Source organism: Manis javanica, chromosome 11 (assembly GCF_040802235.1).
Source record: "Manis javanica isolate MJ-LG chromosome 11, MJ_LKY, whole genome shotgun sequence".
NCBI lineage: Eukaryota > Metazoa > Chordata > Mammalia > Pholidota > Manidae > Manis > Manis javanica.
In genome coordinates this window covers 29,298,888-29,312,507 of record NC_133166.1, presented here as the reverse complement: position 1 = coordinate 29,312,507, position 13,620 = coordinate 29,298,888, and the positions used below count along the sequence as shown (strand labels likewise).

General features: G+C 52.6%; 1 protein-coding gene across 5 annotated transcripts in view; it reads left to right on the top strand.

The window, feature by feature from the left end:
- LMO1 (LIM domain only 1) overlaps positions 1–13,620 on the top strand; it is a 124,208-nt gene that overhangs the window by 86,388 nt on the left and 24,200 nt on the right. Inside the window, exon 2 of one of the 5 annotated variants that reach the window (XM_017646348.3) lies at positions 2,262–2,512. The exons of 2 other annotated variants lie outside the window; for them this stretch is intronic. In XM_017646348.3, the coding sequence (XP_017501837.1) occupies positions 2,488–2,512 (25 nt within the window). In that variant the 5' untranslated portion in view covers positions 2,262–2,487. Of the gene's footprint in view, positions 1–2,261; positions 2,513–2,782; positions 3,222–5,841; positions 5,900–13,620 lie in introns of those variants that run through there. 2 more of the 5 variants (XM_017646380.3, XM_017646373.3) reach the window with 2 other exon arrangements.

Here is a 13,620-nt window from a genome sequence, read left to right as displayed (position 1 = left end):
TGTGGGAGCTTGATGCTCACAAGTGGGGGTGCAGAGAGAGCTGCCTGTGGGCACAAGTAGCCTTTCACACATAGTGCCAGTCCCCTGCAGACATCACCTACCCGCTGTGCAGCCCATTACTCAGCAGCACCCCTCCTCCCCAGCCTGCTCCAGTCCCTAGGTCAGGGCCCCTGACTCCCCAGAGGGATGCCGGCTGTGTGGATGCTAACTGGGCACCTTGGGGCTGGGGAGAGCTAGTGTTGGGATAAAGAGTCCCAAGCATAACACATGGATGGGAGAGTGGGAAGATGGCTCCAGCTAGTTGAGCCCTGGTTTGTGGGCCAGACCCACTGAAAGTGAGAAGAGGCCCCCCACAGTCTCGTGTAAAGCTGCATCCTGGAGTGAATGCCTCCAGGTAGCACAGAGGTGTCTGCAGCAAGAAGCTACCCCTTGCCAGCCTGTCAGGCCCACTGCTTGCCACACTGTCTGGCCCCAGTCCAGGCTAGGGTGGGGTGAAGGGTTGGCACCCATGTGCCCATGGCATCAGTGCCATAGCTTCCCTCAGATCCTTGGGGTGTGGCTCGGGCCACAGTGGCAGGGGAGAGATGGAGCTTGCAGTCCTGAGGGACAGTGAAAAATATTTAACATCAGATATACTTAAGCACTATTATGATTAAGTATTCAAGATGAAGGAGAAAGTGAAACTTTCTGAGCTCCAGATGAGGTACTGCATTAGAAGCAGCCTCCCTTCTGTTTTCTCAAACCCTGGCCTCCCCACTTAGGATAGAGGGAGATGGGCTGCAGCACCACTCCCCCATTTCTCTCCCCTGTCAGGCACCCTTCACTGGGGCTCCCAGGGCTTAAGAGGCACAACCTGGCTCCCAGCTCTCACTTGTATCCAATAAACCCCCCAAATGTCCAGAGCGCCACAGTTTACAAAGCACATTCATATGCATTATGTCCATCTCATCTCCACAACAACCTTGGATAGCAGAGCAGTTCTCCCACTTCACAAGCAGGGAAACTGAGGACCAGAGAAAGAAAGTGACTTGCTAAGGTCCATGTTTATAATAGGCAGAGATGGGATGAAATCCCTACTGGTCACCCTTAGCACCTCCAGGGACTTCAGTTTCCTTCTCCTTGCCTAGGTCTGGTTCTCAGAACTGGCTCCAGGGATGACCCTCTGACACTCCGTCTGGAGCCTTCCTTGGGCTGGAGAAAAGCCATTAAGATTTCCATCACATCCTGGAACTTGGCACTGTCAGGGAGAAAAAAAAAGGCTCTTGGTATTTAAGAGTGGCCTTCCTGGAGTAGGCAGCCTGGGCACCAGCTCCAGGACTCTAGGGAGAACGGTTCAGGAGGAAAGGAGATGGACACTTTTCCCTTCCTGTCTCCTGAGTTACAGGGCAAAAAAATGTCAACTTGGTGGTAGCAGGAATCTCTGTTTTGTTCACTGCTGCCCCAGTGCCTTAATATGTGCGCTCAGTAAATAGTTGTAGAACGAGGAAAGCCTTCAAGGCCATGCTGTACTTGCTCAGAGAGAAGTTGAGACATGATCCCACTCCCTATGGAACCCGGATGCTCTTGGGGAGCTGCTGGGGTGATGGTATTGTATGTCTCACAGTGGGAGAATTCGTGCCCAGTGGAAGGTTAACTTTGCCAAACAATCCAGCAGGCAGCTAGAAACCCTAGGCAGAGCAGGTGGGAAGGGAAGGTACAAGGTCAGAGAAAGATGGCCCTGGTTTGGGTCGGGGGACGGGGGCAGAAACCAAGGCCGAGGGGATGGGAGTGACAGATGGGGTGGTTCAGCTGACAAATAAGGGATGAAGACCCTGGGTCCTGAGCAGAGACACGTACCAAGCTCGGGCTGAGCGGCCTCCAGGTGGCGCTGCGGAGCCGAGAAGCTGCTCGACTCCACTCCCCATTAACTCGGCAGGGAGAGGGGGGGCCTCGGGAAATGTGTGCATTTATTCAGTAGCAGGAGTGCAAACCTCATACATTGAGGGAGAAAGGCAGCGGGAGACAGCCGCCGAGATTCCCCCATCTCTTTGAATATAATTTTAGATTGAGATTCAGATTAAATCCGAGGGGAAAACACTTTATGAGGCTGAAAGCTGTGTCGTTGCCAGAGCCAGGGTTATGAGCTATCAAATGCAATTACTTAAGACAGATTATACTGGGCAAATTGAGCCATTTAGAAGGTGAGAATCAAAGAAACGGCTCTGATCCTCTTTTACCCCTTCTCTCTCCCTTCCTCTCTCTCTCTAAATTGCAATTCGTAGTTCCTTGCAATTCTGAGGCACAAAAGTAGGTGAGACTGCTTTTGTATCTGCGAAGTGCTTCACTCCTGAATGTAATTCTAGCTGAGTGCAATCTAGGTTAAGAGCCGGACAAGCGGGTAATTAGAGCCCGCTCACCGCCCGAGGACCGGCCGCCCGCGGAAGCGCGCCCGGAGTAGGCGCCTTCTCCCAGCCGAGCCGAGCTGCGGCTGGACACGGAGCGCCCGAGATGATGGTGCTGGACAAGGAGGACGGTAGGTGGCGGGCGGAGGTCCCGACGCCCTGAGCCCCCTACCCCCCTGGCGCGGCGCGGGGTGGGTGGGTGGGGGGACACACAGCCGGGACACGGGCGCACACATGCCGGGCTTTGCGGGATTGACAGGCAGGCGGGGCGCTGGGCCTGGGTGGGTGGGGGGTGTAGGGGTGCTGGAGAGGCCGGGGGGTCTCGGGGCGGGGGCGTGAGTGAGCCCGGGCCCCGGCCGCGGGCGAGCAGTGCGCCGGCCTTGTGATGCTCTTCGGGGCCGCGTGGAGGCTCCGGCTCCCCTCCAGGCTCGGCGCAGTGGTGCTTCGCGCAGAGCGTTTCGTCTTTGCGGCTGCACCCTCACCGCAGCCATCACCCTCGTGCCGGCCGCGTAACCCGAGCGCTGAGCGCCTAGCAAATCAGTGGCTTCGGAGAATCGGACTCCAGAGCTTCCGGAGAGTGCGCGCGCGGGAAGACGGCGCTCGCCTCGGGGAGCCCGGCGGGCGAGGGGAAGGCCAGCTGGAGCCTGGGGACACAGCCGCCCGCGAGCATGCCTCCGTGAGAAAAAGAGACGCCTCTCCTCTTGGCCCACTGTCTCTGGCTCCTGAGCACAGAGACGGGGAGTTCGGCCCAGAGGAAGAAAGTATCCCGCTACCGGCCAGTAGCACTCCTGCAGCAGCGGCCGGCGAGGGTGGCGTGGACCTGCCTGGTCAAGGGCCCAGGTGTGCCTCAGAGGTCAGAAAAGAGGGGGCCCATGGTTGCTGGAAGCCGCTAGCAGGTGGTCTCACATGCCCCAAAGCCTTGCCTGACTGGGAGTGCCCTGTAAGTGTGGTGCAGGTTTGCACCAGAGAAGTTTGTGAACACAGCCCCCTTGAAAGTAAAAACCAACTGGGTGCCCTGTGATCCAAGGGCAGCCTGTAGGTCAGGAGAGTGGCCATTCTCTGCCTGTTCAGGCCCTGCTGCCTGGTTTGGTGGTAGTGTGGGGATGATGTGGGTGCTGGCAATCCATGCTGCCACCTGCCTTCTACTTGTAAAGGACTGAGAAGGTGGATTTGCTGGGAGTCAGCAGGAATCCTCTCAGAGTAATTAGAGGGTCATCCTCTAACCTTCTGTTAGTGCATCTCCACTGCGCTGGTGCCCTCTGCCCACTAGGTCAGGGTGGTATTGACATGTTCACTTGGTGAAAATTCCAAGTGACTTGCTCAAGATCACACAAGATGTTCATTTTGCTGCTACCACAAGCTGATGCCCTAGCTTCCCCACCACTCAGACCTCCAGCTGGGAGCAGCATCTAAAGTGTCTGGCCTGGGGGTGGCATGTGGGGAGCCCTGCGGCCAGTAAGCCCACGGAGACCATTTCTCAGCATGTGTATAATACAAGAGGAAAGGAGGAACTACATGCTTCTGGCCAAAAGAATCCATTTGCCAGGGTCTGATTGGAGTGTGACATCCATCTCCGGGATGCTCTTCTCCCCTCCCCGGGCTCTGTCAGAGGACCAGGCTTGTGCCCTTGTGTATAGAATGAAAAGGAGAAGGAGCAGAAAGACAAGGGGGTAGGAAGCCTTTTTTCACTAACTCCCTATTATCACAGGTCAGTCATGGCCATCTCTAGACTTACTTTCCCCCTTGGTAAAATGAGGGGCTTGGAGAAGTCAGTGCAGAGGGTCCTTCCTTGGTGTCTGGGAGCACTCTACTGTGGACAGCATGTGGAAATCAGCCTCGATTATTTGGTAGGTTGGCTCCCCAGGCGCAAGCCAGAAATCCAGAAGACCCGGGAGGCCTCGACAGGGAGATTGGTCTCATGCAGACAAGATGGCCCCACCACTACCACAGTGCTCTGTGCAGGCAGCCCAAAGTGATACTAAAGGCTCTGTGATACCAAAGGTTTTTAGATGAACCCTGAATGGGAATGAATCTCTGGAGGTCATTTTAGCCAGTCTCCTCTGCCTCCAGACCACAGTGCACCTCAACCACCCCAGGCATATGTGTTTCCCCTAGTCTCCATCAGAACTTTTATGGTGACCCACAGTTCATGCCATTGAGCTCTACGGCCCATTACAGCAAGAAGCAAGGAGATGGCTGGGGTCCTGAGGAGCTGCTTAATTCTTCTGCCCAGCTCAGAGGTAGCCTCCAGAAGCAACCTTTGTGTTCATAAATCCACCCTCCACTCCCCAGTGGAGTCTGGCGTCCCCTGGTTCCAGGAAACTGTGAAGAGGCTTAACTCTTCATGGTGATTTTCCTGGCAGGTCCTGGCTGGGGGAGGAAGAAAGGCTCCGGATCCACTCACCTGCCCCTGCAAACCCACTGCCCAATTACGTACTTCGGCAGGTGGCCGTCTGGCTTCCAAAACAACATCAGCTCCCAGGGCCCCCAAGGAGTGCGTTCCTCAGGGCTGCAACAGTGCACCCTTAGTCTGGCTGCAGCAGGGGCTCTGGGCTCTTATTAACCACCCCCAACGCCTTTTCTCCACCTCACAGTGTCTTGTCAGAAGAGGCCAGGGCTCCTCTGGTTGAAGTCGGGTCTGCCAGCTGCCAAGCACCAAAGCTCTTGCTCTGCTGGGCTGTGGGGCTTTCATGTTGTACTTCTGAAAGATCATAAAATATCAATCGCTTTGCCGTAGCAACGGGTTTAAGAGACTTTCTGAAGTATTGAATTGTCAGAAAAAATTTTTTTTTTTTGCTTTTAAGCACAGTGCATTATTAATAAAGTAATCCATTAGGTCGAGCAGTGAAGGGCCACCACAGAGAGGAAAGATCTGTTTGCAAACGGTTAAACTTTGGGTTTTAAGATTAATTGCTTTCATTTGGACGCTTGCTCTTGGCCTAGCCATCTCCACTTTACTGGAACTCAGGGTCCAGGCTTTCTAAATGCCGTCGGACCTGCCTGTCAGCAAAGGGAGCCCAGCTCCAACTTTGCTGGAGAAAGAGCCTTATTTCCCTGGCACCAGCTCTTGGGCTGGCACTAGGCTGTGGGCTTTCTGGGGAGGCTTGCAGTCCCAGGGGAGTGAAGGGAGTTACTGCCCTGAGCCTTGAGAGTTAGATCGCTCCTCAGGCTGTTGGAAAATAGGCCCTGGAGTAGGGACAGACCGCAGAGAGTCCAAGCAGCTCCAAGAACAGTGGGAGCCTTGGGTTGTTGGGGGACTGGGCAGGAGAGGATGCTGAGGGCACCCCTTCGAGGGTTCTGGGGTGTTCCCAGGTTCATGCTGGAGCAGGGTGGTTCTGGGTGTGAGCTGCCAAGGACCAGCAGGAAGGCTGGGGTGACCACAGGAAGCAGCAGGCAGACTGTGAAACTAAACGCCGGATATGATTCCTAGGGTATTTTTAATAAGTAAAAATGCCCAAGGAGAGTGGAGCTGGACTGAGGAGGACCAGAGAGTGAGTCTTCAATTGTTAATGACCACTGTGAGTATGGCCTCCACAGCTGACTGTTGATCCTTGGGGCAGACTCTTGGCTCTGCATCAGTACTGACCAGCCATAGCTCAGCCACAGGACCTCCCGGGATCTCCCATGATGCTCCAGACCATAGAGAGTCCTGGGGCCTCTTCTGGCTGCTGAGTACTGGGCCTCACAAGGTGGGCAGGGTGGGAACCAGGCCTGGCACTCGCCCAATTCCTGGAAGAGGAGTCATCATCTGCACCTACCATGCCAGCCCCAGCAGCAGCTACCTCCTCACTGCTGGGAAAGAGGCATCACAAATCTTGAGCAGCACAGAAGCTGCTTCCCCTTCCTGCTTTACAGAGCACCTGTAAAGATGGGTCTCCCCTACCCCTTCTGTAGCCTTGTAAAAAAAAAAAACAGATGCTTTTCTCTGTTCCCTGCTTTTCCATTCATTTGCCCACATGGAGCACTAAGGGGGGGACAGGGAAATAACATAAATTGGTCTGTCGTCCGGAATCCATGTCTTGCTAATGTACCCAGATTAACTCAACTGTAAATTGTCTCCTTGGATGGTGGTGTCTTGCTAAAAGTTTCCCATATGATTCATGATTTGGATTGCTTTTAACGACTATTGGCTAAGCAAGCTGGTGACTGTACAAGGTGATGCAATTGGCATTAGTGAGGGGAGGCACGGGAGCGTGTAATGCAGTCAATACTGCATTAACTACTGATGCCCAATTACAGGCAGTGGGAGAGAGCCTTTCAGGAGCATTAGGATGGGGGAAGCTGAGCTCACTGGCCACTGCTCGCCTAAAAGCTTCACCCTTTGTGTGCTGGGGCTTCCGTGCTGGCATGGCCCTCACTTGGCCTCTGTGGCTGTGGGAGCAGCCTTTCTCTCTTGCTGCCTCTCTCTCTCTCTCTGAACATGTCCCACAAAGATGCTTTTAGCACATGGAAAAAGGCATTTTCCTAGAGCCAGGGCCTGCCTCTCATCCCTTCAAAGAATTGATTCCCCACCTGACCCTGTGTCCCAGAGTCAGACCTGGCGGCTGCCCCACCCACTTCCATTTAAGGAGCCTCTCAGCAGGCCCCATTTGTGAGCTGGACCAAGAGGAGGTCTATTTTAGTCTCTTTCCCTTGGAACAGATGGATGATTGCCAGCAAGCATTGGCGGCCAACCCCCTGTGGTAATGGGCACGGGAGACATGAGGTTCAGCTTCAGCACAGCTGGGCTGCTGGTGCAGGGCTGTGGAGTTGGGAAGTGGCTGTGACTGGACAGGCTGGGCCTTCTTTGAGCAGAAGACAGAGCTGGGGAGGCCAATGGTGGCATGACCCAAGTCATGCTGGGGTCCTCAGCAGATGTGGGTCCCCTCAAGAGCTGGATCCCACCCAGGGCAGAGTGCTCCCAGTAGGCCAAGGCTACTGTTCACATCCATCTCCAGGAACCCCTGATCAGGGGCAATAGGAAGATTGGAAGGAGTTGGTGAGAAAGAGAAAAGGGCATGGGTACCCACCCCCGTGTGCCAAGGACCATTGAATTAGCTGCTATCTCCACCATCCTTCTGAGCTCTGTGGTCCAATATGTCCACCCAATTTGAAGTTGCTTTGCCTCTATCCTGTCATCTCTATAATGAGAACCTTATATAACTGGTTGGATTGTTATCAGAATTAAATGAGGTAATGCCCACGTACACATGTGATGACCAAGAAGAACCTCCTGGCTCTGTGCGGTGATACTGCTCTCTGCCCAGCTGCAGTGTGAACTGCAGTAGCCCACTGCTAGGCACAGGGCCCTCACCTTTCCTCCTCCAGTTTACCCCTGGCCATTGATCACTGCTGTCCAGGGGGCAGGCTGGCCTTGCTACTCTAGATCCCCAAGGCAAGTCGCTTCATGGGAAGAAACCTCCAAGATCACTCTTCGCAAGCCCCTCCATTTAGAGGGGGATGGTTGAGGCTTACGGGTACAGGAGAGTTGCCCAGGGTTATGTAGGGAGATAGAGCCCAGAGCTTCAGCATCTTTCTAGGTTCCATGCCCTCTTCCCTGGCCCCCCCGCAAAACATGATGAGGCTAAGTGGTAGAAAACTCTGATTAGGAGAACAGCGGCTTGGATTGGCATCACGTTCTGAGGCACCGCAGTGCTGGCCTTTGCCAGCCTACAGACAGCCCATGGGATGTGGTTCTGTCCTCAAATGTAGGACCTTCTGGCAGGTGCTGATGGGTACTAACCTGGCCTGCACCTTCATGGCTAGAGGAGCCCCAGAGGCCCATATGGCATGTCCCATCCCTGCCTTCCTGCCCTGTCTGGAGTTGAGGGACACAGAAGCATGCAGGACATCTTCCTACCCTCAGGCTTAACTCTTCATGGTGATTTTCCTGGCAGGTCTGTGTTCAGGATAGGACTACACCAGTGGAGTCAATTTGTGCTGGCTTCTAAGAGCTGACTTTGCGCATCTCTTTCCAACTCTGAGTTCAGTGACATCATATGGTAGCTTGAAATCAGCCATGGTGGGAGTATTACCACCATGGACACTGGCAAATACCATGAATCAGAGTTTTTTCAGGACAGCCTAGTGTGTTCAGTTGTTTGTCAGCACAGGCACACCACTGAATGGCATTCATCTGGGACCTGCTTGCTGTTCTGCCACCACCATTCTACCGTTCCACATCCCATCATTCTGGTACTCACTGCAACCAGGTGACCCAGCCTGTGCTGCCCTGACATTCTGCCTGAGACCTGCTGCCATGCTAAGCTGTGCAGGTCTAATTTGTCTGCTCTGGTTTTGTGTTCCATGCACACCCTGATGTTTATCTCTTGCTCATGTTGTCTGCCTTGCCTGGCTTGCCCTTTTCTAGTTCTTGCAGGAGCCTACCAATGACCAAAGCCTCATATAGACCATTCCAGGCCATGCTCAAAGTCACATCTGCCCAGCCTAGCAATAAGTTCATCTCTCATTGGAGTGTGTTAATTTTATGTTCAAAGGTGGGAGCCCATGGGGGCTGACACAATTGGAGGCAAATTATAAGCAAGTGATGTGAGAGGAATGATCAGGCTGGTCCAGGTCACAAGGGCAGATGCCCCAGAGTGCAGGCCTGCTGGGTGAGGTTGGGTCACCAGGTCTTACCTTGTACCCCTTCCCTACTGGGCTTTCTTGAGTGGCCTGCTGTCTTCAGGGGAAGCCTGCTGGCATGATTCAAGAGACCCAACTTCCAGAGCAAGCTGACTGCTCTGTCACTTTAAACAATTTAACTGGCCCTATTTTCACATCTCCACATGGGAGCAACACCAGACGGTGCCTGATGTCCATGTACACACTTGATAAACCAAGAAGTCTGTGTGAAGTGACATTGCTCTTTACACAGTTAGTATGATATTTTTGGCTTTAGCCTCGTGGTGTTTAGGGGTCATAAAAACATAATAGCTATCGTTTTACTGAACCCTTGCTTGAAAGTGAGTCATTGTGCAATGCATGTGTATTATTTAGTTATTGTGGCATAACCAACCATCCCAAAACTCAGGCTCAAAACAGCAGGCATCTGTTTAGCTCTCAGACTGTGGGTCAGTGAGTGATATAGGTTGGGGCTGACAGGGCAGTTTTCTGAGTCTCAGCTGAGACCCACTCATGCCTGGCAGTTCGCTGATCACCTGGACGCTGAGTAACAAGTCTACATGTCCCTCATCACCCAGCAGGCTCTTCAGCTCGTTCTCATGGTGGACAGGTCCAGGAGAGAGAGTGGAGGCACACTTGGGATGTTGTCACTTCAGCCACATTCTATGGCCAAAATCACAAGGCCTGCCCAAGTTTAGGGCAGGCTGGGGGATGGGGGGAAAGGACAGGCAGAGGACAGGTTCCACTCTTGAAGGGAAGAGGTGAAAAGCCACATTGTAAAGGGTGTGGATACCAAGGGGTAGAGAATTGGGGCCATTTCTGTACTCATTCCACTAAAGCATTTTCCATGTCATCAGCTTACTTAATTCCCTTAGCCACCTTAGGAAAAATCTGCTATTATTCTCATTTTACAGATGAGAAAACTGCTGTACAAAGAGGCTGTGTAAATTGGTCGCAGGCCCTACAGCCTGCAAGTGCCCGAGCTGGGCCGTAAAGCCAGGCATCTGACTGCAGTGTGTGCTCTCCTCTGTGCTCTGCTGGCTGCCTGATTCCAGCTGGCAGACTTGGAGATGGGGAAGGACACTCAGGGAGAGTTCATGAGAATGTGGGTAGAGCCAGCAAGAGGACGACTTGAGGGGATGGTGAGGGAGGCTTACTGTTGCGGCTGCCATCAGAGCCCTAGCCTGTCCCCCATGGGCAGGCCTCCAGGGAGGCCACAATGAGGTCAGTCCCCACTACCTCCTCCAGCTTCTCTTTATCCTGCAAAGCCACTGGACATGGGAAGGGGTGTGACGCTCTGTGGTTACCAGCACTTACTTAAACCTGGGCATATAGGCAGATGCAGTCAGGCGGGAATCCATTCATTGGTTAGCCCCTCACCTCAAAATGGGGTGGTAAGTGGGCTGGTGAGAGGCCTGTGTACGTACATTCATAAACCAGCTGATTGAAAAGCAATATTTCAGATAAATACAAGCCAGCGATCTATCAGTGGTTGTAATAAAACCCAGGCTTCAGGCTGTGATTTTATTTTGAAATTATAAGAATTGCTTGATTCTTTTTACTTGAGTTACCATGGTAATTCCAGCATAGAGCAGTGTTATATTGATTTAGAAAGTGGACAGTAATATTTCTTTTGTGTTATTCTGTTTCTAGGCCTTGATTTCTAATTTCCACTTGGAGATTACTTTTATAAATTTCTTAAGTCCTTCCACTTTTTTTCCTCTCTCAGTATAATTTTCCTCTCATACGCAGCTCTGTTCTGAGCTTATTGGTTTGCTCTTATTTTAAATTAAACTTGCTGGTTTCAAATATTGAAATGACATCTTTGTCTGTGTCTGTACTTTGGTTTAGCAAAATATTACAGTCTGACGTTTTCTGCTTAATAATTTAAGGGAGGCATTCTGTCGGCCCTCACTGGGTGCTGATAACTTATGACTCGACCAATGCGGGCCTTAAACTCCTGACATTTTAATATTGTGTGGCGGGAGCAACCGGCCCTTTGCTCTGAGTCTCTGTGGAGAAAAATCCATGTGGTACCCAGAAAGGAGTTTTAATAATTCAGCTTTGCTGGCTGGCGCAATGACTGGACCGAGAGGAGACCCGTTCTTCCCAGACAAGTGGGAGCAGCTCTGGCTTGTACTCCTCCGGTCCACAGCCAGCACCTGCTCCAACCTGTCTCTCCTCTCCCCTGAATCTAAGAACTCCAGTTCTTGATCCCTGGTGACAGGTTGCTGGGGAAGGATGGTGTGGGGAATGCCTGTGGGCACCATCAGAATGCTTCGCTTCTCTGTTTCTCGTTTCCCAAATTGCAAAACTAGTGGATTTAGCACAGGCTTTGAGTCAGGCTTGGTTCAAACAGTGCCTCTGCCGCTTGGCAAAAAGTAGTAAACTGGAGTAGGAATTCCAACTAGTCAAATGGTATGAGCCCAACCACCTTTAGGTCTGTTGAGCCTTCAATACATCAAGCTCCTGATGGTCATGTAGATGTTTGGTTCAGTTGCCCTAACCTTCCTAGGGGTTTGGTGAGGAGGGGATAGAAAGTGGAAGTAGGGGTGCTCTGGAACATTTACTCTGCTGCAGACATGCCTGGGGGTAGAGCCCTGGCAGGATTGCCCTGCCTAGCAGAGAGCAGAGGGCCTGGTTAGGGCAGGCTGGAGAGCAGGCTCTGCCCTCTGGGCTCCTCTCCTCACAACACCCCATAGGAAGGTCTGGGCTCTGAAGGGAAGGTCACAAGAGCTCGGGTTGTAGGACAGAGATCTGTCTGCAGGGTGCCCTCTGTCTGACCTGAGGAAAAGTCCCCATTGTCCTGCGTATTGTATGCTAATGCCAGAGTGAATCATTTATTGTGCATAACATTATTGCCACAACTGGGCAGCATAAGACAACACCCATTTTTTAATCTCACTGTTTCTGTGGGTCAGGAGTCTGGGTACAGCTTAGCTGGGTCCTCTGCTCAGATCTCTCACAGATAATAGTCAAGGTGTCAACTGGGGCTGTAGTCTCATCTGAAGATTCATCTGGGGATTGAACTTTCAAGCTCACTCATTTGGTTGTTAGCAGGATTCAGTCCCTCATGGGTTGTGAGCTGAAGGCCTCCATTCCTTACTGACTGGGTTGGAAGTTGCCCTCCATTCTGTGCCATTTGGGCCTCCCCAGCTTGGCAGCTTGCTTCCTTAAAGCCATCATGAGAGAGGTCCGCTAACAAGCTGGAAGTCACAGTCTTTTATAAGGTGCAACAGATCTTATCACAAATGTGATATTCTACCACTTTTGCTTTTTTTTTCTTCCTTGGAAGCAGGTTACTAGGTCCAGCTCACAGTCAAGGGAAGTGGGATGACACAGGGCGTGAATACCAGGGATAGAGGCTCGTGAGGAACCATCTTAGAAACTGGCCTACCCCGAGAGGTCAGTCAGTCCTTGGATCAGCATCCCAGGCCCCAGGTTTCAACAGTTTGGCTGCCCGCAGAAAGAATGAGTCACTGTCTCTATCCCCAGAAGGCTCAGTGCCTGTCCTTCCTGGCACATAACACCAGGGAAGGCCACAGGTATCTCAAAGCCTTTCATTTCACCTTCACAGAACTCTTTGGAGGCTGGGAAATCAAATACTAGCCACATTTTGCTGAGGAGTAGGTTGTGCCCAGAGAGGGAAAGACACTTGCCTAGGCTAGCCCAGGAAGTCGCTGTGCGGTAGAGTTTAGACGAGAACCAGTTCTCTTCCTGCCACAAAGCCTGGGGGTGTGGTGACTGTAAATACACACACTGGAACCAGAGCTGGGGGGTGGGAACTGCTAGATTCCTTTGTTCATAGATGGTAAGTTTGCTGAGGGCTCTAGGAGCCTGCAGAGCAGCTGTCCATTACCCCAGGGACTCTCATCTCACCCGTGGTGACCATCCCCTCAGAGGTGAGGGTGGCTTCTTCCTGAGCCAGTCTCCCCACAGCTGTTGTACTGAGGGCCTCAACCCCTTGCTGGGTATTACCAGGCTGGGTGGAGCTAGCAGCTTTGAAGTGGCCTGAGCAGGAGCCACTTCAGCAGTTTGCCATGTGGGAAAAGGGCCGAAGGAGGCCCCACTGTGGGTTAGAGCACCGGGCTGGGAGCCAGAACTGCCTCCACAGCCAGGCTCTGCCACCAGCTCACTGTGTGTCACCGGGCAGGCCCCCTTCACTTCTCAGGGTCTGTTTCTCCATTTACATTTCAAGAGTGGCTATCTGATGCTGAGTGGTACTGTGTACGGAGACAAGACTGTTGGGAGGGAATGGGTGTGTTAGGAAGACCAAGCCCAGGGGAAAGAAACCACCCTGATAAGGTTTTCTTTGTCTTTCTTTGGTCTCCTCAGGGCCAGGAGAAGCAGAGATCCCAGGTGAGAGATTTGTGGCCTCCGGCCCTCCAAACTTGGTCCTGGCACATTTGAATGCCTCAAGGCCAGTAAATGGAGGTCACAGCCTCAGGCCTCAGAGGACTCTTGGTCAATTACCTCCTTTTATGGTGGGAAAACTATGGCACCAAAAAGTATCTTCTTCTCAACTGAGTTTTTTTCCAAGATACTTTCTGAAGTAGTAAAGTCTGGGGCCTTCAGAGGCCACATCCAGCTTGGGATGCACCCCATCTCTGGCTGTCAGTCTTGCAAGCTGCTGCTC